Source organism: Odocoileus virginianus, chromosome 1 (assembly GCF_023699985.2).
Source record: "Odocoileus virginianus isolate 20LAN1187 ecotype Illinois chromosome 1, Ovbor_1.2, whole genome shotgun sequence".
Classification (NCBI taxonomy): Eukaryota; Metazoa; Chordata; class Mammalia; order Artiodactyla; family Cervidae; genus Odocoileus; species Odocoileus virginianus.
This window is the reverse complement of record NC_069674.1, coordinates 39,983,718-40,006,885: the sequence shown is the minus strand read 5'-3', so window position 1 is coordinate 40,006,885 and position 23,168 is coordinate 39,983,718. Positions and strand designations below refer to the sequence as shown.

Here is a 23,168-nt window from a genome sequence, read left to right as displayed (position 1 = left end):
TTGTCCATACTTTTGTAAAAACCTTTTGACTTTATTTATTTTTAATTGAAGGATAATTAAATAATTAAATAACCAAAGTTGTTGGTTTCTGCCGTACATCAACATGAATCAGCCATAGGTATACCCCTCCCTCCTAGCCTCCCACCCCTCTAGGTTGTCACAGAGCATCGGGTTGGGATCCCTGCATCATACGGCAAATTCCCAGTGGCTGTCTACTTTCCATATGGAAATCTTTATGTTTCAGCCACTGTCTCAATTTGTCCAGTCCTCTCCTTCCCCTGCTGTGTCCACAAGTCTCTTCTTTGTGTCTGTGTCTCTATTGCTGTACAAATAGGTTCATCAGTATCATCTTTCTAGGTTCCATATATATGCATTTATATATAATGTTTGTTTTTCTCTTTCTGACTTACTTCATTTTGTATTACAGACTCTAGGTTCATCCATCTCACTAGAAGTAAAATTTTTCTGTCTTGTAAACTTTTTATTTTTCATATTGATTTATATTTTCCCTGTTATTTCTGATATTCTGTGTGGACTTTTAATTACACCCCTGAGCAGCTCACAAGGACTGAGTCTTTCTGTTGCCAGGTGCCCTTTATCCTGATATGCATTGTCACTGTCTTCCCAACTATGGGACTTTTAAAATGCTGATTCTTGGACCCACCCCTTGAGATCGAATTTAACCAGCCTGGGTGCCACCATGTGTCAGAATTTTCAGAAGCATTCTGGGTGAGTCTGCCTGTAGCTAAGGGTCAGACTTGACTACAGCCTTTCAGCTGTCTCAAAGTATTCTACCCTGTGGCGTAGTGTCATTATTTAGTGAGTCTCCACAGGGAGTGTAGTTATGTTGTTTCCAGTCTACCACTATCACAAATGATGCTGCAGTGAATGTGCTGTACCTGTACATGTTTCTTGGAACATGTGTATGAAAATCTGTTAGAGGAATTCCCAGAACAGGAATTACTGGGTCAGAGGGTATGAAGTGTGTAATTTTGATGGATATTGCTAGAGTGGTCTCAGAGATGTTGTAACAGTTTGTTCTGTCTCTGCCAGAATGTCTGATTGTGCGTACCTGACCCAACCCCAGGTGCCAGCCAGCAGCCCTAACACATTTCTTAACTGCTCTTACCTTTGCTCTGTCGGTTTTATTTAAAATGTGTTTTTTCCTCTTCTGTTCCATTTATTCATAAACACTAAACCATTTGTTCTATTTGTTTGTTAGTATTGAGCTGTTTTATTTACCATGGCTTTATTGTGACACATTTTAATACTTGGTTTAATCCCTTGCCCACAGACTTTTCTGGTAAATTTTTCCATGTGAAAAATTCTGTTGAAATTTTCATTGGTAATACATTAAATATGTGTTTGGAATTAGAGAGAAATGATGGCTTTACCTTATTGAGTCTTTCTGTCTAAGAACTGGGTATATTTTGTTTATTCACGTCTTGTTTTATGTTCTTCTGTAGAATTTTAATGTTTTAATTCAGTAAGTCCTGTGCATCGATACTGAATTCTCTCACTGTTTTGTAATGGCGTCTCAGTTGATTTTCTAGAAATATAAACTCTTTAGTTTTGTTATAGTGTTTTAGTGACAACTGTGTTTAGTAATACATTATATACATTTTAAATGTTTTTGTAAATTCATTTTTTTCTCCCTTAAAATTTGTTGCTCTGAGCACCTAGAAGGGTGGAGCTGACATTTGCTCAAGGGGACGGGGTAGGGGATGGCTAGTGCTGAGGGTGACAGGTTAGGCTTTGGCTGCAGTCCTGTGCATGATGTCCGTGAGTGATGTAGGTGAAGTCTGAGAACGCTGGTGATCTTGGGTTTGGAACTCAGAGGGTGGGACGTAGGCGGGACTGGAGTTGGGAGTTTGAAAAGCATCAGTATATGAATAGGTCTGAAGCCACTGACTGGATGGGGTCACAGACTGGGTGAGGCAGTGAGTGTAGATGGAGAAGAGGTCCAAGGAGTGAGAGCTGGGGCACTGTACATGAGGTGAGCGGGCGTCTGCCTTGGGGTCAGGAGAGTGGGGTGTGTGATCAGGGGGTGCAGGCCAGGGCAGGGCAACCACGAGTGCCCTGTCACGAGGGTGTTACGTGCTGCACCCTCACATGGCGCATTCGCTGCTGCTGCACCCTTTGTGTGCTCTCTGCTCCATCCTGCGCATCCTTGGCCGCTCTCGTCGGTCGTCCCTCCTTTCCTTCGGGACGCACTCCTGACCTCTCCCCTGGTCTGTTTCTGTGGTTGGCTCTCCTTGTGGCAAGCACTTCTCTGGCTTCTGGCTCAGACCCTTGTCTCTGGCCCCTGGTGGCGGCGGCTCCCATGCGTGTCCCCATGTAAACTGCCTTTTTTATGTCTTTAGCCCCCTGTGTTAGTTTTCTCACCAGGGAAACCAGGAGAAGGGCAGTTGGCAGAAAGTGATGGAGGGACGGAGCCCAGCTTTCTGTTACTGTGTGCACCTTGGCTCTATTTATCCTGTCCACCATGTGTCCAGTGCCTGCAACGTCCCTGGCATATAGCTGGTGCTTAGTAACCAGCCTAGTGAATGAGTGATTCATATTAAAAGTCATATTCAAAAGTGATAAACTTCTGAATTTTAACATATCTAAATAAATTCCATTATTGAGTAACATTCAGGTTTTCTTGAATTTTCATAGAATTATGAAAATTTTCATAGAGCTTTCACATCTGTCTATGTTCTGTTCATCACTGTCGTCTTTTATGGCAACTCAGCGTTCTGTAAACTCCCTGGTTGAGTCCTGTGTGACCACGGAGCCCTGAGTCCCTGTCTCTGTACGGAGACGCCAGGCACTTAGCTTTCCTGCTGCTGAAGAATGCTTGAGGGACAGGCCCTGGGACTGGGGCATGCAGAGCCCTGGTCTGAGCAGGCCTTGGGCTCTGTAGGCTGTACTGCAAGGAGGCTGAAGCAGGCCCGAGTTTTTAGTCTCTTTCTCTTAAGCCAGGGAATCTGTCCTCCTGTGGGTACTTCTGGGAAGGCCACCATGTACGACAGGTGGGGGCTTAGCAGTTGGCTGACATAGGGCTCCACCTCCAAGTTCGCTTGGAGAAGCCCTGGAATAGGTCATCTCGGATGACTCAGCTTTGAATCCTGTGTGTCTGGTTGGTTGTGAGCTTGGATTCTGAGTTTCTCTTGAGGGTCAAGTCCCCGTCCCGGTCTTGATGATGTGGTGGAATGGGGTCAGTTGTTTCTTAGCTAAACAAGGGCCAGCGTGTGCTTTTGCATATAACTCTCAAGGTCTATTTTGTGGTCTTTAAAAAAAAACTTTGTTTTAGATGATTAAGACCTGTCAAAAAAAGAAAAGTTGAAAAAAACATGCAAAGAATCCCATAGATCTTCTGTCAGCATGCCAGATGTTTGTACCTCCTGTAACCAGGGGCTGCTGTGAGCACATCTGAAGACCTTGTTCCAGTTTCACCCATTGTTCCACTAGGGTCCTTTCTCCCTGGCCAGCATTTGTTGTCGTCACTGCATTAGGGGCACGTCTCGTCAGTCTCCGCTCTCTGGCACAGTTTCTTAGTCTTGTCTCGTGACCTTGACACTGTTAAAGAGTACTGACTTCTTTTTTTTTTTTTTTTGCTTGGTAGAATGTCTCTCAGTGTGGTTTTTGTCTAATGTTTCATTTTGACCAGCTAAGGGGTGTCAGTGACTCCTTTTTTTCCTGTGCTAAAGAGTTACTATTTTCCCCTTTGTAATTAAAAAGTGTCTTGTGCAAGAGATACTTTGAAACTCTGTAAATATCTTTGTTTCTTCTCATACATTGCCCACTAATCTTAGCAACCATTGATTACTCTCTCCTGAAACAGTTACTGCTGTGGTGTCTGCCAAGTTGTGATTTCCCATTTATATCCTTCTTTCCACGTTTATTAGTTGGGATTTTATTGCTCGGAATGGCTTTTCTTCCTCCTCCACTCACTCATTCATTCATGCATTTGTTTCTGTGTGTTGGAGTGCCTTCCGGATGTTGACTCTGTAGTTATGACCCCCACGTCTTGTGTTGTTGCTCAGGAAGCCCGTCAGATGGACTTACCCTTTTGACATCTTCACGTCATTTTCTGAGCACTTCTCTTCATGCGTGCGCCGCCAGATGTTGCATGTCATCCTTTTGTGAAGTCGGCTTTTTCTCCAAGAGGCCTCGGGGTTTGTTTTTTGCTTTTTATTTTTTTGCTGTGCCACATGTGGGAACTTAGCTCCCCAACCAGGAATTGAACCCGCTCGCCCTAAATTAGACTGTGAAGTCTTAACCACTGGACCACCAGGGAAGTCCTGGGCCTCCAGTTTTGATTGGAGAATGGTCTGAAATTGAGCATCTGGGCACCAGGTGTATTGTCACTGCTGGTGTCCTGGCTACCAGGCCTGGTTTATGCCCATTTCCCGGTTTCTTTACCTCTGAAACTATCCTGCCCAACTTTTCACTTCCGGTGTTCTTCTCCGCCCCCTGCCCCGCCCCCCCTTTAAAAAAAAACTCATGGTATGGATTAAGAGTGTGCATCTTGGGAGTCAGAAACCCTACATTCAGATGCCAGCTCAGACCTTGTTAAGCTGTCTGGTCTTTGGGCCTTAGTTTTCCCATATGCCAGATAGGGGTGATGATTCTCAGCTTGAAGGGTTGTTGTGAGGATGAAGAGAGACAGTAAAATGAGAATGTTAGTTCAAGCGGTGGGCTCAGTTGGATTCTTTCACCCAGCAAGTATTTATGGAGTGAATACATGTGTAGGTTTGTTTCAGGATCTGGGGCACGTGGGGTTCAGCAGCGCCAGGCCCAGTGGGGCCTCTGCCCGGCTGGTGCAGGGGCAGCGCCTTCGACGCCTCCTCCTTCCCGAGCTGCTTGGAGCTGGAGGGAGGCAGGGAGGGAGGAGTGGGCGCTTTGCTGTCCCCAGCTAAATGAGCAGTCCCTGTTCTGTAAGTACGTTCTGCTTCCGACAGCAAGCCCCACGCTGGGCTGTGGGTGGCATTGTCATGTGTGGAGTTGGAAGGAACTACTCCCCTCCTCCAGCATAACCTTTCTGCCTTCCTTGGCCGGTTCTTCTGTGGGGTGGGGTGGAGTGGGGTCGGGTATGACTCGCACTGAGAGCAGCGTGGGGGCTCGTGAGGGGGATGGAGTCAGCGCCCCTCAGGTTTCCGTGAGCCCCCAGGTGCTTAGACAGAATCTTTTCTGTGGGGCAAGTCAGCAGGAAGTGCTGGTCCCCCAGCCCCCGCAGAGCCCTGTGCCTCGGGCAGCCACTCCACCCCCGCTAGCATCCCCGGGCAGGCAGGCTCGCTCCCTGGGAGCTTTCTGTTCTGCTGCTGCCAGAGTGTCACAGTAAGTGGGTAGGTAGGACTAGCTGTGACCTAAAAACACTTGAGCATTTTCTGGGCGTCCCTGGGGAAAGCTGAATAAAGTAGGAGAAATGTCATTTCAAATGCTCATGTTCTCCCAGGAGAACAAACTTCCAGGTCTTTTCTGGCTTCTTGCTGCTGAAGGCAGTGCTGCTGACTCTGCGACCCTGGTGCCCACAGGCTGGCCCTGTGACCTTGGTACCTACGGGGTGACCCCATGACCCCAGTACCTGCATGTGGACTCCATGACACTTGTGCCCACGTGCTTGGCAGAATGGGTGCTGCACAAAGCGATGTCATGACAACTGGTTTCTTAACTTGCTTTGTGGGACCGCCCACCCCAGCCCACTCTGTTGGGTCCTGAATAAGAGAACAGAAAGAAGTCTGTTCTCCATCCCAGGAAAAACAAGTCCCCAACTCTCTGAAGAGCAAAAGCAGCAAAACACTTGGGAATACCTCCCAGAGCCCAGGGTCATGAAGGAGAGGGATGGCTGCCACACAGCGTGGGTCCAAGGAGGCGGGTGTGGCCCCTGTCCTCTGGCAGGTTGACAGTGCCCTCTTCACGACCAGAGCAGATCTCACTTGAACAGCAGTGTTCAGGTTTCTGCCACGGATGCTGGGGAGAGCCCTGCCGAGCGTGGCCCAGGGCTGGAGTCTCACTTGACCTGGCTGGCGGCTTCAGTTGGCTGCAGGGTCGAGTCTGCGCCCCTTGGTCCAGTGGTCGTTTCTTTACAGACTGCCTCCTTGTGCTGATCCCTTTCCCACTCTGTGGTCTTGAGGCCGCGGACCTTTGATTTTGCTGCTGCGGTGTTTCCTTAGACCTGCCTCCCTTTATCTCTCCAGCCCTGATGCTCATGCTAAGTTGCTCAGTCATGTCTGACTCTGTGATCCCGTGGACTGTAGCCCACCAGGCTCCTCTGTCCATGGGATTGTCCAGGCAAGGATACTCCTCCAGGGGATCTTCCCAATTCAGGGATTGAACCCTGGTCTCCAGCGTCATAGGCAGATTCTTTCCTGTCTGAGCCACCAGGGAAGCCCGCCTCTAGCACTAGAACTTCCTTTTTCCTTAAAACTATTTTTTTTACTGATGTTTTGAAAAATGCTATATGCAGATATTTAAAGAGATTTGAGCAGCAGAAAGGGGAGCCATGGGACCTCAGTCCTCCTCTCATCATGACCCTGCCTCCTGTTCTTTCCGCAGAGAGGTGTCTTTCCCCCTAAGCATGAGCCAGTCACCACGGAGGTAGTCTGTGAGGATCCGTAATGTTTATTTATGCCTCTCCCCTACTTTTTAGAAAACAGACTATTTTTTAGAGGAGTTTTAGGTTCACAGCAAAGTGAGCCGAGTACAGAGTTCCCACGCACCCCTGCTCCCACAGGCACAGCTCCCCCACATCACCATCCTGCCTTTCAGATTGAATTTTTGCAGGGATGATAGCATGCTGTGTACACTGCTCTTCCCTTGCTTTTTCACACAGTGACTCTTACAAATGTGTCCTCACCGGCCTCATCAGTGCTGCGTGTTCTTTGGCGCGGCCGCCTGGCGTGTTCCACTGTGTGAGCGGTTCTCAGTCACTCTGTTCTGTCGGCCTTGTTTCTCATGGAGTCAGAGAGCAGTGACCAAACAGACTGTGAGATTCTGAAAGTCCTCAGAGTGTCTCAGAAGTAATACATATTCATTGAGGAAAATGAGACAGTGCAAAAGCCTAGAAGTAGGGGTTGTCCATTTTCATAAGGTTTTTGGTCCACAGAATAAAAAAAGGACAGATTTGGGTCTCAGCAGAGGTATATGTTTCTGTGACTGGTGTGTTCTTGGGACGTCCGTGTATCATTGGTCTGTGCCATGTCACTGTCACCTGGAGGTCGGTCTGGAATAGAGAAACATGGGATTTAACCCAGCTTTTAGTCCATGGGGCCTTTTCCTTTCTAGATGCTCTGCCCCTTGAGGGACTGTTACAGAAGCACTGAGTTCTCATATATTTCATCCAGAAAATATGTTCCTTTGAAAATTTTCATTAATTTTTATTTACACAGATAACTGAAGAGTACACTCAGAAACATAGATAAATCTCAGGCCCCATTTGACCACCCTGATTGCAGTGTGCTCCCAGAGATAACTACTTTCCTGGAGTTCACCCTTTGTGTTTCCTTTTTTTAAATTTCAGTGATCACCAGTTTTAGTTTCTCAGCTGGCTGATGGATTTTCTAGAGTGCAGTATCCCTCCTGTTGCTTGGAAGGGTGATCGTGTCTGTTGTGGGGTCCTGGTGCCCTGTTCCCTCTGGGGCGCGCAGCAACACTTCTTTCCCTGTAGAATTTGGTGGCCCCCCTCCTGGGAAGCTGGCTTGTCTCAGGGCTTGGTGGTTCCTGATTTTGTGTTCCTTTTTGTTCTCCAGACTCCAGTTACCCTGTCTGTGAAGTCTGTCTTTGATTCACAGCTGGTCTCTAGCAGTGTTTAGCAGGGCATGGGTGGCCTCGGCTGTACTGTGCCGGTCGCTGTTTTGCAGGAATGGCGCGCCACTTCCTATGTGTCCCTAGACGTGTCCCCATACTCTCTGGGTTTGGTGCCACTTGGTTCATATTTTGTATGTGCTGGGAAGAGGGCAGGAGGTAAACTTGTAGTCCTTCTGTTGTCCTGCCTTCAGCACACTGGCCCTTCTTATTTGGGCAAGACCAGAGCTGGGTCTATCTCAGCATCTTTGACCCCTCCACGCAGACTGGGGCTTGAAGCCTCCTACTCGATTTGTTGCCTTTCTCCAGTCCCTTTAGTCTCATGCACACTCAGGCAGGTGTGTAAGATACTTCCCTGAAACTGGTGGCCTCCTCTCTCTCTCCCCACCTAAGGCTTCTGGTCACTCAGCCCAGCTCATTGACACTCACTGTGCTTTCTCTCTATTCCTTCTGTCCTGTAAACCTCACACTCTGCACTGTTTTACTTCAGACTTCTCTACAGGGAGCCATCTCCCGCTCTGCCCGCCTGCCTCCATCCCCGGTTCATTCCCAGCTCATCCCCTGATCCTACCAGAACGTTCCCTCTCTTGGGAGGACACTCCCCTCTATGCCCTGGCTCCTTTTCTGTCCTGCTCCCTCTCTGACTGTGCCACTGGTTCTGGGTTCAGCCTACCTGAGGTCAGTCATGTATCCTTTTCTGCATCTCACACTTGGTCTGTGTGCATAAGTACAACTTAGGCTTGAGGGGTACACTCCATAGCTAATTATCTGAAGCAGGTTGTAAGTGAGAAACTGGAAAGCTCATCTGCCTGAACTGCCCCCTCCACATGCCCAGGATGCCCTCCTGGGTTCCGGGGAGACACGTACTCTTGGGCATCAGCACCAGCTGGCTCAGCAAGGTGCTCTCTCAGTACAGGGCTTGCCCCTGGCTCTGCTGAGGGGACAAGGCCACCCCTGCTGAGGGCCCCCTGGCCCCATCATCTTTCCACTGTCCCTGGTCACTGGATCACCTGGCTCAAGACTTTGAAGGCCCCGGAAATACTTGGTAAATTTGGCCACATCCTGCTTAGTCGTGGTTCTTGCAGGTCTGACAGTGGTCTGTTCAGCCACCAGCTGGAAACCTTTTTAGCTGTGAGTGATGAGGTTGAGCTGGAGCCCGCCAGACACCCCAGGCCTGTGTCATGTGCGTCTCACAGTTGAGGCTGCTGCCCCCGTGAAACTTTCACTTCGATCCACAGGCAACTTCTGGCCGACTTGAATTCAGAATCTCCTAGGGAAGGGAGTTTGCCAAGATGGGCGCCCTTAGGCAGAGTGACACACCACACACATCTGTTGTGGGTGCAGTTTTCAAGTATAGTCTGATGTATTTTTACAAGCGAGCACTGCCATGAATCACCACCCAGAACAAGATATTCCCAAGTGAGAAATAACCGGAAACTTGCCCACGTGCTCCCTCTACCCCCTCCCTTGCGGTTGCTAGTGTGTCCGTGGTTTTGTTAGATCAGCCATGGACATTCCCCTGTGGAAGGCTGAGCTGTCTGCATTCCTACCGCTGTCTACGAGCCTGTCCCCACAGCTCGGCCAGCGGAGGGTGTGCTGAGCTTTTGAATTTTTACTCTTTGAAAGATGAGATACATTCATACTTTTAATGTTTATTTCTTTTATCATGTGTGAAGTTGTGCATAGTGTCATGCAGCTAAGGCTAATTGTATATCTTTTTTCTGAGAATACTCTGTCTTTTGCTCATTTTTATCTTAGGATTTGTTATTTTTTTACTTTGACACTTAAGAGCTTGCTCTCTGTTTTGGAGAAATTAGGCTTTTATCTGTAATATATTATAAATATTTTCCTCCAGTTTGTCTCTTGACTTTGTTTATGTTAGGTTTTGCTCCAAGCAAAAGCATTTTTTAATATTCATAATGTTTGTGTTATAAAATTTATCAATTTTGGGGGGAGAGTTCTGGATTTTGAATTAGCTTTTCCTGTGCTCAGTTTGGGAAGGATTTCAGCCAGTTTCCTCAAGTACAGGTATGTGTTTTTTCTATAGTTCTGTGAAAATAACCCTTGTGAGGTCTCATTTTTTTATATTTATAAAAGATCCATTTGCTCTCTCTGTATGTGTGAGATGTGGATTCAGTGTTACCATTTCCGAAATGTCTCTTCAGGTGTCCTTATGACATCTGTGATGCCCTGCAGGGAGCGTGTTTTCCAAGAGGACTTGTGACAGGTCTGGGCCCCTGGGTGGGAGCCTTTGGCTCCGCCTTGGCCCTCCCTGAGGCAGTGGTGACACTGAGGGGCCCCACATCGTCCAGGAGTGTCCTGTGATCTGAAAGACACCTGTCGAGCAGCGGTCCTGCTGGGGAAGAGCTCCCTCACCTCCCTGTTCTAGAGAGCCTGAGTCACTGCTTAGCGCTTACTCCCCGGAAGTGCCTGAGTGGACTGGGCCTCTGAGCCTGGGTCAGGACGAGGGGGCAGCAGAGCCGTGGACAGTGCCTGTGGGAAAGTCACAGTTCTGTCCCGGGTAAGGAGGGGATTGTGCGGGGTCGTCTCTGAGGTCCCCTCGGCCCTCCGTCCTGCACGTGCACGGAGCCGGTGTCTCGCGTGGCGCCGCGGCGCCCCGAGTGTGGCCTGAGCCCTGGGCACACTGATCTTCGCGGGCACAGAGGCTGGCAGGTGGCTTTTTCTGTGGGGATGAGCTATGTGGCTTGGTGAGGATGGTTTTTGGGATGATTCAAGCGCATTACATTTATTACGCACTTTGTCTCTAATCTAATGCCGATGCTGATCTGATTGGAGGTACTGGTCCATGGCCGGGAGGTTGGGGATCCCTACTTTAGACCCTGTTTTCCTTTTCTGTAAGTTTATATCAAGAGGTGATTCTCCAAAGAGTTGCTAAGCATTCATTTATTTAAAAAGTGAAAACTCGGTTTCCTCCTAAACTTCTTAACCTTGCCAGACTATGCTCCCTTTTTATAAGAGATATTTTGTGTCACTGCACTTTACTATCCTAGTGAAGTTTACCAGTGCAGGTACTTAAGTCTGCCAGTGCAAGTCACTTAAGTGTTGTGCTAGTCAAGCGTTTTCAGGGGTGACTAACTTTCAGTAGGGCCCAGAATCAAGCAGATTCATACATGGTTGTACGCCTGGAAAATTCAGTGTGATGAGACAGGCAAAAGATTGTTAGGGTTTTTTTCTAAAATTAAGCTCTATTTCAGGCTCAGGTTAGTTGTAATCTGACTTCAGGCTGCCTGAAGTCTAGAGGGAAGTGTGGGGGCTTGGGGGACAGGGCTCAGTGTGTAGGCCCAGAGTCACCTGCTTCCTCCAGGCCCCCAGCACTTCATGGCATCTTTCCCTTTGGTAGCTATCAGCCAGGTAGGACTTTGCTGTTTTCATACACATTTGAACAGGTGGAATGAGCTGCTTTCAGGTTTCTTTATTCCATGAGAAGTCAAGCTTATACACACACACACACACACACACACACACTCTTACATGTTTTAAAATATTTATTGGTGGCTTTGGGTCTTAGTTGCAGCACTCAGTATCTTTGTGGTGTCGTGCGGGAGTCTCTTGTTGTGGCGCATGGGCTGCAAAGCTCAGAGTAGTTGCAGTGTGAGCTTAGTTGCTCTGCAGCATGTGGGATATTAATTCCGCAGTTCAGTTCAATTCAGTTGCTCAGTCGTGTCTGACTGCTTGCAGTCCCATGGACTGCAGCACGCCTGGCCTCCCTGTCCATCACCAACTCCCGTAGCCTACTCAAATAAGTATCCATTGAGTTGGTGATACCATCCTGCCATCTCATCCTCTGTTATCCCCTTCTCCTCTTGCCTTCAATCTTTCCCAGCATCAGGGTCTTTTCTAATGAGTCAGTTCTTTGCATTAGGTGGCCAAAGTATTGTAGTTTCAGATTCAGCATCAGTTCTTCCAATGAATATTCAGGACTGATTTCCTTTAAGATGGAGTGGTTTGATCTCCTTGCAGTCCAAGGGACTCTCAAGTCTTCTCCAACATCACAGTTCAAAAGCATCAATTCTTGGGCTTTGAATTTTGTTTGTAGTCCAACTCTCACATCCATACATGACTATTGGAAAAACCATCGCTTTGACTAGATGGACCCAACCTGTGATCAAACCTGAGTTCTCTGCGTTGCAATGTGGATTCTTGGCCACTGGACCACCAAGGAAGTCCCAGATTTATATACTGGTCAATTTTTTATACTTATTCTCATCCTGGAGACATGATTGTTAGAGGATTTTGGCATATGAATTGCATGTGTGTTGATTTATTTATAGGTTATTATATAATGGACATGTTAACAACACACTGAAGGGTTGCATTTGTTCAGTAGCTGTGACTAAAACCCTGGAAATTAGTTTCTGTTGAAATTTTAGGGCAATTTGTGACTTGTTATTTGTAAGCAAAATGTATCCAGTTCTTTTACTGTTACTTGAAATATTCTCAAGGATCTAGAGGTAACACACATTTCTCTTTGTCTTTCTTTCTCTCCCAGGGAGTGTGTGTCTGGCTTTATTTTTACAATGCTACAGATAGTCTCCTAGACAGGCCACCTGTTCTTGGACATCTGCCTGCACAGCTGACTGGTCTGAGCACTGATGTTGTTTGCTGTAGAAGTTGTCCTGTCATCACCTGTTCATCGCAAGTGTGGACAGCTTCCATGTGGTCATGAGTTTGGGCCAGCTGCTGAGGAGGGTGGCAGTGTCCCCAGGGACTGCCATGTCACACATGTCTGGGCGTGGCTCCCAGGCTCCCCTTTTCCTCATTTTCCTCAGTTTTGGCCCCTGGGGCATGGCCCAGCCTGCATTGAGCAGCTGTGGGTGTGGGGTCCTGACCCTCAGCAATGGGGGTGGGTTGTCCTCTGCCCTTCCACTCTCTCAAATGTGGGAATCCATCAGTCCAGTGGTAGGAAACTCTGATTATTTGAAGTTTCTTCTTTTTGCAGGCCACCCTGATGTTAGAGGAAGTGTCTCTTTATGGCTCTGCGCTTCTGCCCTCTCATCCCACGTGTGTGTAGTGTCTCCTGGGTCCCGTGCCAGGCCCTGCCATTGGAGCCTGAGGGACAGGAGGTGCTTGCAGGCTCATGGTGTGGGGATGGCACAGACAGCTGTAGTCCAGTGTGATGAGTGTCAGGAAGAGGTCAGATAACCCACTTAGACATCTGAAATGCTTCCTGGAGAAGGTGTGCTGGACAGGGCCCCAGAAGCTAGGAGTGGGGGCTCCGTGGTATTCCAGCCCATGTTGTGGCAGGAGGCAGGCAGGTGAAGGCTCTGCGTGTGCTCAGGAACTTGTAAGATGGGCAGGGTTGTGGCCAGGCTAGTCTTTGGGTCTGCTGTCTAGGGCCACCTCGAATTGGTGGGTGTGGAAATGAATCATCATGCAGTTCAGATAGGCTTTAACAGAGACTTCAGATTTTTTCAAGAAAGCCAAAATCTCTTACTGCAAATTTTGTGAAAAGCGTAACAGTCAGTTCTTCATGTGGAATGTCTTGTGGTATTTGTGGTGGAAAAACGTAAACAAACATTTTGGGCAACTCAGTATGTTGTCAAGTAAACTCCCATTAAATTAAAAAAAAAATCTTGTTAAAAACAGATATATCATTGCATTGTTCATGGCTTCTTTTCCTTCTCTCGTTAAATTCAGTTACAGAAAGTTGTCCTGGAGAATTATATACAGGTTTTATGTATTCTGAGCGCAATTAATATCCAGATATTTAATGTTTGTATTGCATTTAGGAATGGCATTTTCTTTGCCACTCTGTGTTACAGCTTGTGGCAGTTAGGAAAGCAGTTCCTCTGCAATGGAAATACAGAGTCTTAACTGCTGGACTGCCAGGAAAGTCCCTGGAGTGTAAGTTTTATCATTTTTTTGGTTAAATTTGTTCCTAAACATTTTATTCTTTTTGGTGCTGTCATGAGTGGAATTATCTTAATTTCTTTTTCATATTGTTCACTGCTACTGTTATGAAATGCAATTGATTTTTTTCATATTGTTTTGTATCCCACAGCTTTGCTTAGCTCATAATTTTTAGTGAATTCTTAAGGATCTATCTATATTCTGTCTGTCTACAAGATCATGTCCTCAGCAAACAGAGATATTTTCACTTCTTCCTTCCGTTCTGGGTGCATTTTATTTATTTTCTTGCCCAATTGCCCTGGATAGCACCTTCAGTATTATATTGACTAGAGTGGTAAAAGTGGACATCCTTGTTCCTAGACGTGGGAAAGGCATTCAGACTTTTACCATTAAATGTGATGTGAACTGTGGACCTTAGTCTTCCTTTACTCTTACGTTTGGTTGAGAACACCTGCTAGTAACTTCCTGAGAAAGTGTCCATGAGAGAATGTTTTTGAGATGTCCCCACCTTCCTAGTTTTCCTGGGGTTAAGGGTTCTTGGGATAAGGGACTTCTGTTTTGTGGGCAGACGATTGCCCGTGACTGAGTGGGTTCCAGGATATGAGAACCCAGTGCTGAAGCCAAGGAAGTCGTGGGCAAACTGGGGCCAGCCAGCCACTCCCCCGGGTACCTGCACACGCCTGTGTCGCCTTCACGCTGGGTTGGTGGCTCGGCTCTGTGCCGAGTGTTGGGCTGGCCGTGTGCCCTGCGTTCCCTTGCTTTCTTCTGGCTCACGGCGTGCTCCTGAGAGTCAGAGGGCATTCCGATTCTTGCTCTTACTGAGTTTACTCTTCCCTGGGTTCCTGCTGTTCCAAAGTGTGTTCTGCTTCTCTGGGTTTGGCTCTAGCTCAGTTCAGCGTGTTCTGCGCCTGGTGGGCCTGTCAGACTGTAGATTGATATTCTTCATCTCTACAGAATGTCTTTAAATTCTTTCTGGTTATCTTCTCCCCTTTATTTTTTTTATTCTCCATATGATTTTTCTGTTATTAGAAAATTGGATCTCTTGTTCCAATACTCTTTTTTTTTTTGGCTACAGGCACACCCTGCAGATATTGCAGGTTTGGTTTCAAACCACTGCACTAATGCAAATGTCAAAGTGATATGAATATTTTTGTTTCCTAGTGCATCTAAAAGTTGTTTACACTATAAGCCTATTAGGTGTGCAATAGCATTATATATCAAAAACTAATATATATACCTTAATTAAGTAATTTTTTTTTTTTTTGGCTAAAAAATGCTAACCCTTACCAGGTAGTGAATGCAAGGTTGTCATAAAGCTTCAGTTTGTTTTTTTTAAAAAAGAAAGCAGTATCTGCAAAACACAGTAAAAATGTGATAATGCCTGTGTATTCTGTCTCTGACTTTTTTTCTGGGAAACTCATGCATAATATCCTCTTCTGCATCGTCCAGTCCTTTTGTATTGAGTTAGTTTTTACTTTGCTATCATTATTCATTTCCACAAGCTCTTTCTTTGTTTTCTGAAAGAGGTGTTGCTATCCTTTAACATAATATTCTGTTCTTCGCAGCTGCAGTATCATCTCTTGTGAGAGGATGGACACATATATGAAGATGGTGGGGTGTGTATGTGTGTGTGTGTCGCTATCTTCAGCTCCCTGTGGAGTAAACCTTGAGGTTTTAGAGAGTAGGTAGGGGTGGTTGCTTGCTTCGTGGAATAGGGGAGGGGGCTAATTTTTCCTAGACAGATCCATTATCCTGTCCTTAGTAATTAGCCCCACTTCTCTACTTGCTAAGGTAACTGTGTCCCCACCTCAAGAGCCTTTGGGGGTTCTGTGGTTACAAGGAGGCTGTGTTTGGTTTCAGGTATGAGGTGACTGAGGGGACCTGTGAGTGGAAGTGGGTAGCTGACAGGAGCATGTCAGTCTGAAGTTTAGGGAGGGGAGCAAAAGTTGGACCCACTCATCATCTTAGAAGTGGTGGTTGTAATCGTGGAAAAGAAGTTTTGTCTCTGAAAGGAGTGAGAAGGGCTGTGGCCAGTGAGAGATTGGGGAAAGCATTCTGAAGCTCTGGGGATGGTTGAAGAAGAAGAATCAGTGAAGAGGGATAGGATGGATAGAGGGGGATCTGAAAGCAAGAGGGTTTAGGAAGGACTAGTTGACCTGAGCTGGGACAGTGGGCAGAGCTGTCGGGGGAGGGGCGAGGTGGATCTCAGTGGACTGAAAGTGAGTTCAGGGAGTTGGACTCACCCACTGAACCATGTGGACACATTTGGGATGGCAGAACTTGGTAGATCAGCAGATCCTTTGTTCATGTGCTCTTTGCTTACTATTTTGACATGGAAGATGCTTGGTTTATGTTACAATGTGTTTCACTTAGAATATTGTATTAGTTGCCAGTGCACAACATACTGATTCAGTATTTTTATAGACTATAGCCCGCCAGGCTTCTCTGTCCATGGGGATTCTCCAGGCAAGAATACTGGAGTGGGTTGCCATGCCCTCCTCTAGGGGATCTTCCCAACCCAGGGATTGAACCCAGGTCTCCTGCATTGCAGGCAGATTCTTTACCATCTGAGCCACTAGGAACCCAAGAATACTGGCATGGGTAGTCTATCTCTTCTCTAGGGGAACTTCCTTATACAGGAATCAAACCCAGGTCTCCTCTCTTGCAGGTGGGTTCTTTACAGCTGAGCTACAAGGGAAGCCCCTGACAGGTGTGAGGTGGTATCATTGGTTTTTATTTGCATTTCTTGACTCAAAACAACCTTACTCTTTACATTTAAAGACAGATTTTGAAGCCCAGCATCTTGATGTGGAACATTAACCCTAACATCCCAGTATTAACTCTAGGCATGCCTGGGATGTGATGGGGCCTGTGTGTGAGGGTGGCTGGTGACATCAGACACGTGGTGAAACTGAGTCCCAGCCCCTTCTTTCTTGGGCCCGACCATGGACAGTGATGGCCTGTCTTGGTGGGCCGTGTGTGAGTCTGGTCTTGAGGATGGCAGGATGCCTGTTGGGAACCATGTTCTGGTGTCCGAGGACAGGTTCTCCGGCTCCTCCATCGCTTGGGAGGTGAGGGTGTGACTGCAGAGTCAGTGTCGGCTCCCTTGTCGGGGCCTTGACCTGTGCACCCCTCAGGTGCCCTGCCAGGGCCTGTCCCCGAGGAAGGCAGAGTGTGTCCTCCGTGAAAGGAGGGGTGGTTTTCCATCAGTAGCCTGAGTAGACATGCCGTATTTGAAAGACTGCCTGTCAGAGGTGCCTTTCTGATGCTGATTTTGTTTGTGACTCTTCCAGTAGTAAAGAAAGATCTTTCTCTGTAAACCTCTACATAGAATTCTCCAGTCTGCATTGCCAGAAACCAGGCTGTGTTCCTCAGGCATTGTTAGTCCAATGAGGTAATTACATTCGATAGAGTATCTAGTTCCGCTACTTTAAAGGGTAAAAGTATGGGAGTTGCAAATATATACAGTAGTCTAAGAGGCTCCTCCAAAGCACTTTTTTCTGGAGGTAATAAAATTAACAGTGCTGTGTGGGGACAGACAGCAGGAGCCAAACAGCAAAATAGCTCAGCAAGGCTGAGTGGCATCGTGCTGCTGCTCACGACCCCGGGGCTAACGGAGCATCTGGCCAGCCCATGGCCTGGGTCTTGTCCAGCCATCCATTCAGCCTCCCTCAAAGCAGCACTGGCTGGAGGGTCTCAGCTTGTATATATGCAAGAGGAGGGGGCTGATAGGGAGGATTGAGTCTCTGACACAGAACTTTATAAATAGTAGGAGTGTTTCTCCAGCCTGTCTTCATTCTGTTCGCAGCTAAAATTCCCTGGCAGCCTGTAACTAATGAGAACGGAAAGTACTATTTGCAGAGACTGAAATCCAGCAGGCGTTAGTGTTCCCATGGCACATTGTTGCTTTGGCTGAACTCTTGGGCCGCCATCTCTTCCATGTTGAGCTGTTGTCAGGCTGTGAAAACAGCTACACTCTGACCAAGACCCTGGATGTGTGTGGAGAAGTGTGTTTTGTCAGTGTGAAGCCTGACCACACACTCTCAGAGCTTAGGGTCGTGTGGGTGGCGGGTGGAGGGCACCCAGGGGTCACAGTGTGTATTTGGACCTGAATTGTGCAATCTCATGTGTCTAAGTCGGGGATAAGGACCAACACAAATTGTGGGTGGGTTCTGGAGGTCAGCTACTGCTAGTCTATTCGCTCACAAGTCCGTGCTATTTCCTCAGTGAGGGGTTACACTTCCCATTGCACCAGTGAGCACACTGAGACTTGGAGAACTGAGCCAGCTGGTCCATGGTTCCATCGCTGGTCGGTGGCCCACAGGGACCTTGATTCCAGAGTCTGTGTCCTTGAGCACTATATTATTCTGCTTTTTTAAAAAAATCTGAATTGCTTCGAAGATGTTCCTTGCTCTGACTGAATCAGACACATGAACCCTTTTGCCTCGCCTTCCACTTTCTTTCTAGGGTCAGGTGCTCATTGCTTCTCAGTGTTATATAAGCTCAGAGCCGCCCATTCTGGTGTTCACACTGTGAATACCATCGATGCTGTGTCAGAGTTTGGAATGCACCTTCTACTGTGCACATGTGTGTGTACACACACATACCCCAACAACCCTCCTTCCTTCCAAAACCAGACAGACAGAAACACCAGGCACAGTTAGTAGGGAGACTCTGCCAGACTCCCAGGGAGATGGCGTGGAAGGTCAGCAGGTTGCAAAGGGTAGGCAGCCTTGTCGGGGGAACTCCTACTGGTGTGCTGGTGGTCTTGTCCTGTGGGAGGTCAGAGGAGAGAGGGCTTGTCTGTACCTGGGGGCTGGGATGACCTGGTGAAGGACCCTGACTGTCATGCTGAAGAAGTGGGTCTATCTTGTGGGAAATCGCCAGTGGTTTCTAACTCAAGAGTTTGGTACGTGGCTTGTTTGCAAGTTAACAGGGAGCAGACACAGCCGGGTGTGCAAACAGGATACCTCACTGGCAGTGTTTCCAGAGGTGTGTGTGGAGGTTGCAGGGTTAGTGCTGTGACTCTTGGAGCTTATGGGGAGGACGGGGCAGAGGAAAGGTTGGCCATTGGAGACCAGGTGGTGATGGGTATGATGGTGGAGGAGAGAGTTGGGGACTGGGTGGTGATGAGTGTGATGATGGAGGAGAGAGAAGGGGGGCCCAGGTCTCGGGCAGAAAGTTGATGTCAGATACTGTAGGGGGAATGCAGGCTCTGAAACTACAAAAGCCCTGCTTGGCTATGACACTTGGAGGTTGCTGGGCTTGCCAGAGAGTTTCACAGTGGGGTGCTCTGGAGGGTTAGGTGGAGAGGAAGTGACTTCCTGAAGGGAAAGCTGGTTGGGAACGGGGGTTTTTTAAGTCCTTGTTTGTTTTTAAGGTCTGCTGAGGGGTGAGGTGGGTAGCAGTAGATGAGAAGAGCTGGAGTCTGTAAGACACAGTCTATCCATGGGAAGGGTCAAGCAGGAGGCAGCCAGGGGGCTGGCAACGTTGGCCTTGGCAGTAGGAAGCAAGAGCAACATCCCAAGTCCCTAGGGCTCAGCATTTCTAGTTAACATCGAAATTTTGTGTTCCATAGCGTTCAGTTAGGAGTGGAACTTTGCTGTATCAAAAGAATGCTTCACTTTGTGTGTGTGTGAGTCACTCAGTCATGTCCAACTCTTTGTGACCCCATGGACTGTAGCCCGCAAGGCTTCTCTGTCCATGGGGATTCTCCAGGCAAGAATACTGAAATGGTTTCTATTCCCTTCTCCAGGAAGTCTTCCTGACCCGGGGATCAAACCTAGGTCTCCCACACTGTGGGCAGATTCTTTACCATCTGAGCCACCAGGGAAGCCCATTAACTAGCACCTTAGTTTGTTGGGGTTGTTCTCTTTGCAACATATATTTGTGCCACACCAGCCTGAAGGTCTTCGGGATTGGTGTGCCTCTTCCTGGCCTGGCAGAGGGTGGAGAGGGTGTGGAGGGAGTCAAGATGGTGATTGGGCGAGAAAAGGGCGAATTCCCCTGCCTTGACTTTCTCTGTTTGGATTTACAGTCGAAGCGGGGGATGAGAGCCAGGCAGTAGGAGCCTGAGGTGAGAATGGAGGAGATAGGCCGGTTCCATCTCAGGAGCTTGGGAGCGAAGAGGATAGAAGTGGCTGGATGGGGCCTGCGCCTGTGGCTGCCCCCATGCTGGTCAGCCAGCCTTATGCCAGGCCCTGTCTCAAGTCATCAGCCTGCAGTTTGGGATCGATTTTCACTTACTGGAATTTAGTGGATTCAGTTCAGTTCAGTCACTCAGTCGTGTCTGACTCTTTGTGACCCCATGGACTGCAGCACACCAGGCTTCACTGTCCCTCACCAACTCTCGGAGCTTGCTCAAACTCATGTCCATTGAGTCAGTGATGTCATCCAACCATCTCATCCTTTGTCGTCCCCTTCTCATCCTGCCTTCAATCTTTACCAGCATCAGGGTCTTTTCCAGTGCATCAGTTCTTTGCATCAGGTGGCCAAAGTATTAGAGTTTCAGCTTCAGCATCAGTCCTTCCAGTGAATATTCAGGACTGATTCCCTTTAGGATTGACTGGTTTGATCTCCTTGCAGTCCAAGTGATTTTTGAATTCCAGGTGCAAGTTTTTGCCTGCTGAAAAGGCTTTCTAGAGTTTACTGAGAGGAAGCTGGCGCACACGCAGAAGGCTGACATGAGGCTGACCTGCAACAGGACAACTTCAGGTCAGGCCTGAGGCTGCTTCAGTGGACAGCCCTCCCCACCCCTGATGGCTCCGGGCCTTCACAGCTGAGGAGATGGACTCCCTCTCTGCTTAGAGTTCCTGGGCATTCTTCTCAGATGGAAAATGAAGCTCAGACATTGGTAACTTGAAGCTTTTTGGATGGATTTTAAAGAAACAGGGTGAGAATGTCTTCTTTAAGATTATGCTGAATGTATTTTATAAGTTCTGTGGTTTACATTTAATATGTTCAAAGCTTGTCCAGCTGTATAGCAGACCCCGAGTTAGGTGTGGTTTTTCTTCTGAAAGATTGTGATTTCATGTGGGACCACATGACAGCTGTGCATTTTGCTGCCCAAGTGTTTAAGTGTGAGATGAGCAGATAACACCACGCCTGCTCTGTGTGTGTCTGCAGTGTTGTGTCCTGGTGTTGAGTGTGAAGGGGGGATTCATCCCTCTTATCATCAGGGATGAAGCTTGGTCCTGGTAAGGGCTTCGTGGGGAAAGGAATGGATGGATGAGCAGGCTGAGGAAAACAGATGGGTGAGGTGAGGCGTGCCTCCAGTGTGGTTAGGTCACCTAGTCCCCGACTCTCAGCCCCCAGGTTCTGCGTTATCTGGATTCTGCCAGCCCTCCAGGTGCTCGCCCTCCTGCTACTCCCACCGCCCTTTTAGGCTCCCATGCCACTTGCTGGCTGGTGCCCCCAGCACCCTCTCCTCCAACCTCTTCTTGTCCCTGTTGATCCCCCACCAGCTTCCTTTCCCATACTGGGAGCATCCTGCCATCTGATCACCTCCACATGGCAGCCTTGCAGGGACCTTTTAAAGCAATCACATGATATCACTCCTGGTTCCACCCCTGTGGTGACCACCCGTCACTTTTTGATTAAATTCCATACCCTGGTTTTAAAAGCCCAGGTCTTACCTGGCACAACTGCTTCTTGTCTTGACAAAACAGTGACAGTGTTTATAGAATTGATGATCCAGGTGAGTAATGATGTTGATGATGGTGACACTTACTCTGGGCCAGGCTCTGCTCTCAGTGGTTTGTATGTCTTGACTCATTTAATCCTTACATCTCTGAGACTGGTACTGATAGGTCCTCATTTTACCGGTGAGAAGCTTGAGGCATCAGCCCCAGGTCACATGGCAAGTCTCTGGCAGAGCTGGCTTGGGGCTGGGTGCCCGCCTCCCCTGCTTGCCAGGGTCGTAGGCACCCTTCTGCCTGCCAGGCCTCTGTGACTCCCTTGACCAGAGATGTGGCTCCGTGACCTTTCTGAGTAGCATGTCCTGTCGTTTAGCAGATCTCAGTGGGAGGCCCTGGAGGCTCTGCAGGGGCCACCCAGTCATGTTTATTAACTTGGTGCACCACTGGCCCTTGAGGTCTGAGCCCCCCTCAAGTGGGCCTTGCCCTTGATGCCCCCTCTCAGGCCCCGACGCCCAGAATGGTGTAGGCATATTGGTGCTCAGCTGGCACTTCCTGAGCAGCAAGTGTGTGGATGCCGCAATCACAGGGGTGTGGCTTTGGCACTGCTGGTGGCCAGGCCTGGACGGAGCTGAATGTGGGGGCCTGAGGATAGGGTGGCACAGGGAGGCCAGTGCTGGGCAGATACCAGGCAGCGGGGCTGGGGGTCAGGCGGGGTTGCCGAGAACTTGGGCTATTTGATGTGGGTGACCCTTTTACTCAGGATGGGGCAGGTTGATGCTGACGCTGTGGGGCTTGTTTCCCAGCAGATTGCATAGCTCTTCTGCTGGAATTTCTCCCAGGAGTTGGTGCATACGGGAAAACAAAGGACCATCTTTCTGAGTCTAGATTGGAGTAATTCAGGCTAAAATCCCTTAGGTCCATTGTTGCCAAGCTGCGGTTCAAGTTAGGAAGCCAGCTCAGTGGTACCCTCCACGGACTAACTGTTATGCAGACACACCTCGCTATTTGTGGATCCCTGGCATTGTCGCCCCCCAAAACAGCAGTTGCAGTAAATAACCACTCTCCAGATAAAGCAAATGGGAAAACATTGCCAGAATTTGCTATATCAAGTGCTATGAACAATGGCAGTCGGCAGGGAAATTATGCAAAGGGTAAAAGCCCTTTTATTTCCTTTTCAAAATCAGTGGGACTGGAGAAGTTCGGGAGATAGGGAGGAAAAGGAGAGGGGGAAAGAGTAAATACAGTAATCTTGAATTGGAGATGATGCCAAGCCTCATTGCCTGGGCTTTGGTTCAGCATCACGGGCAGGAAATGTTAGCGAATGTCTATTATTAACAACCCTGCATCGTGTAGAGCTGCTGCACATGGAGTACTGGGTGGGGTCTTGTGAATATTGTTTGATGTAAGTCTTTGAGCAGCTCTGTGAGTAAGCAGGTGAGGAAATCCAGGGTTTAAAGGGGTTGGGACATGTGATCAGAAAACACCCTTGTCCCGGTGAAAGTCAGGATTCAAACTTTGGGGTGGCTTGAATCTCGGTGCCTGAGTTCGTGGCTATAGAATGAGCCTGAGAGTGGAGTCGCACTCCTGCCCCTAAAGTGAGCTGGTGCTCTTGCCTTCTGGGGGTTTTTCTGTTTTTGGTCCCACCACCACCACCCCTTCACTAGCTAGTGTTCCCTTTCTGTTCCCTTTGGAACAGAATGCTACCTTGCGTGTTGTTGTCGTGTTTCTTTAGTCACTTTCAGCCTGGGACAGTTTCGCCATCTTTTTGGTTTTTGTGACTGTCAAACTTTGAAGACATCAGGTGTGTTGTAGACACTCAGTTTGAGTTGGTTTGGTCTTTTCTCATGATCCAATTGGGATATGGATTTTGGG

General features: G+C 48.2%; 1 protein-coding gene across 2 annotated transcripts in view; it reads left to right on the top strand.

Annotated features, from left to right (window-relative positions):
- The window catches only part of NUDCD3 (NudC domain containing 3), a 70,393-nt gene that overhangs the window by 12,300 nt on the left and 34,925 nt on the right, over nucleotides 1-23,168 (top strand). The window contains exon 3 of one of the 2 annotated variants that reach the window (XM_020893307.2): nucleotides 12,299-12,872. The exons of the other annotated variant lie outside the window; for it this stretch is intronic. Within the exon in view, the coding sequence (XP_020748966.2) occupies nucleotides 12,472-12,872 (401 nt within the window). The 5' untranslated portion in view covers nucleotides 12,299-12,471. The remainder of the gene's footprint in view (nucleotides 1-12,298; nucleotides 12,873-23,168) is intronic. 2 annotated transcript variants of the gene reach the window in all.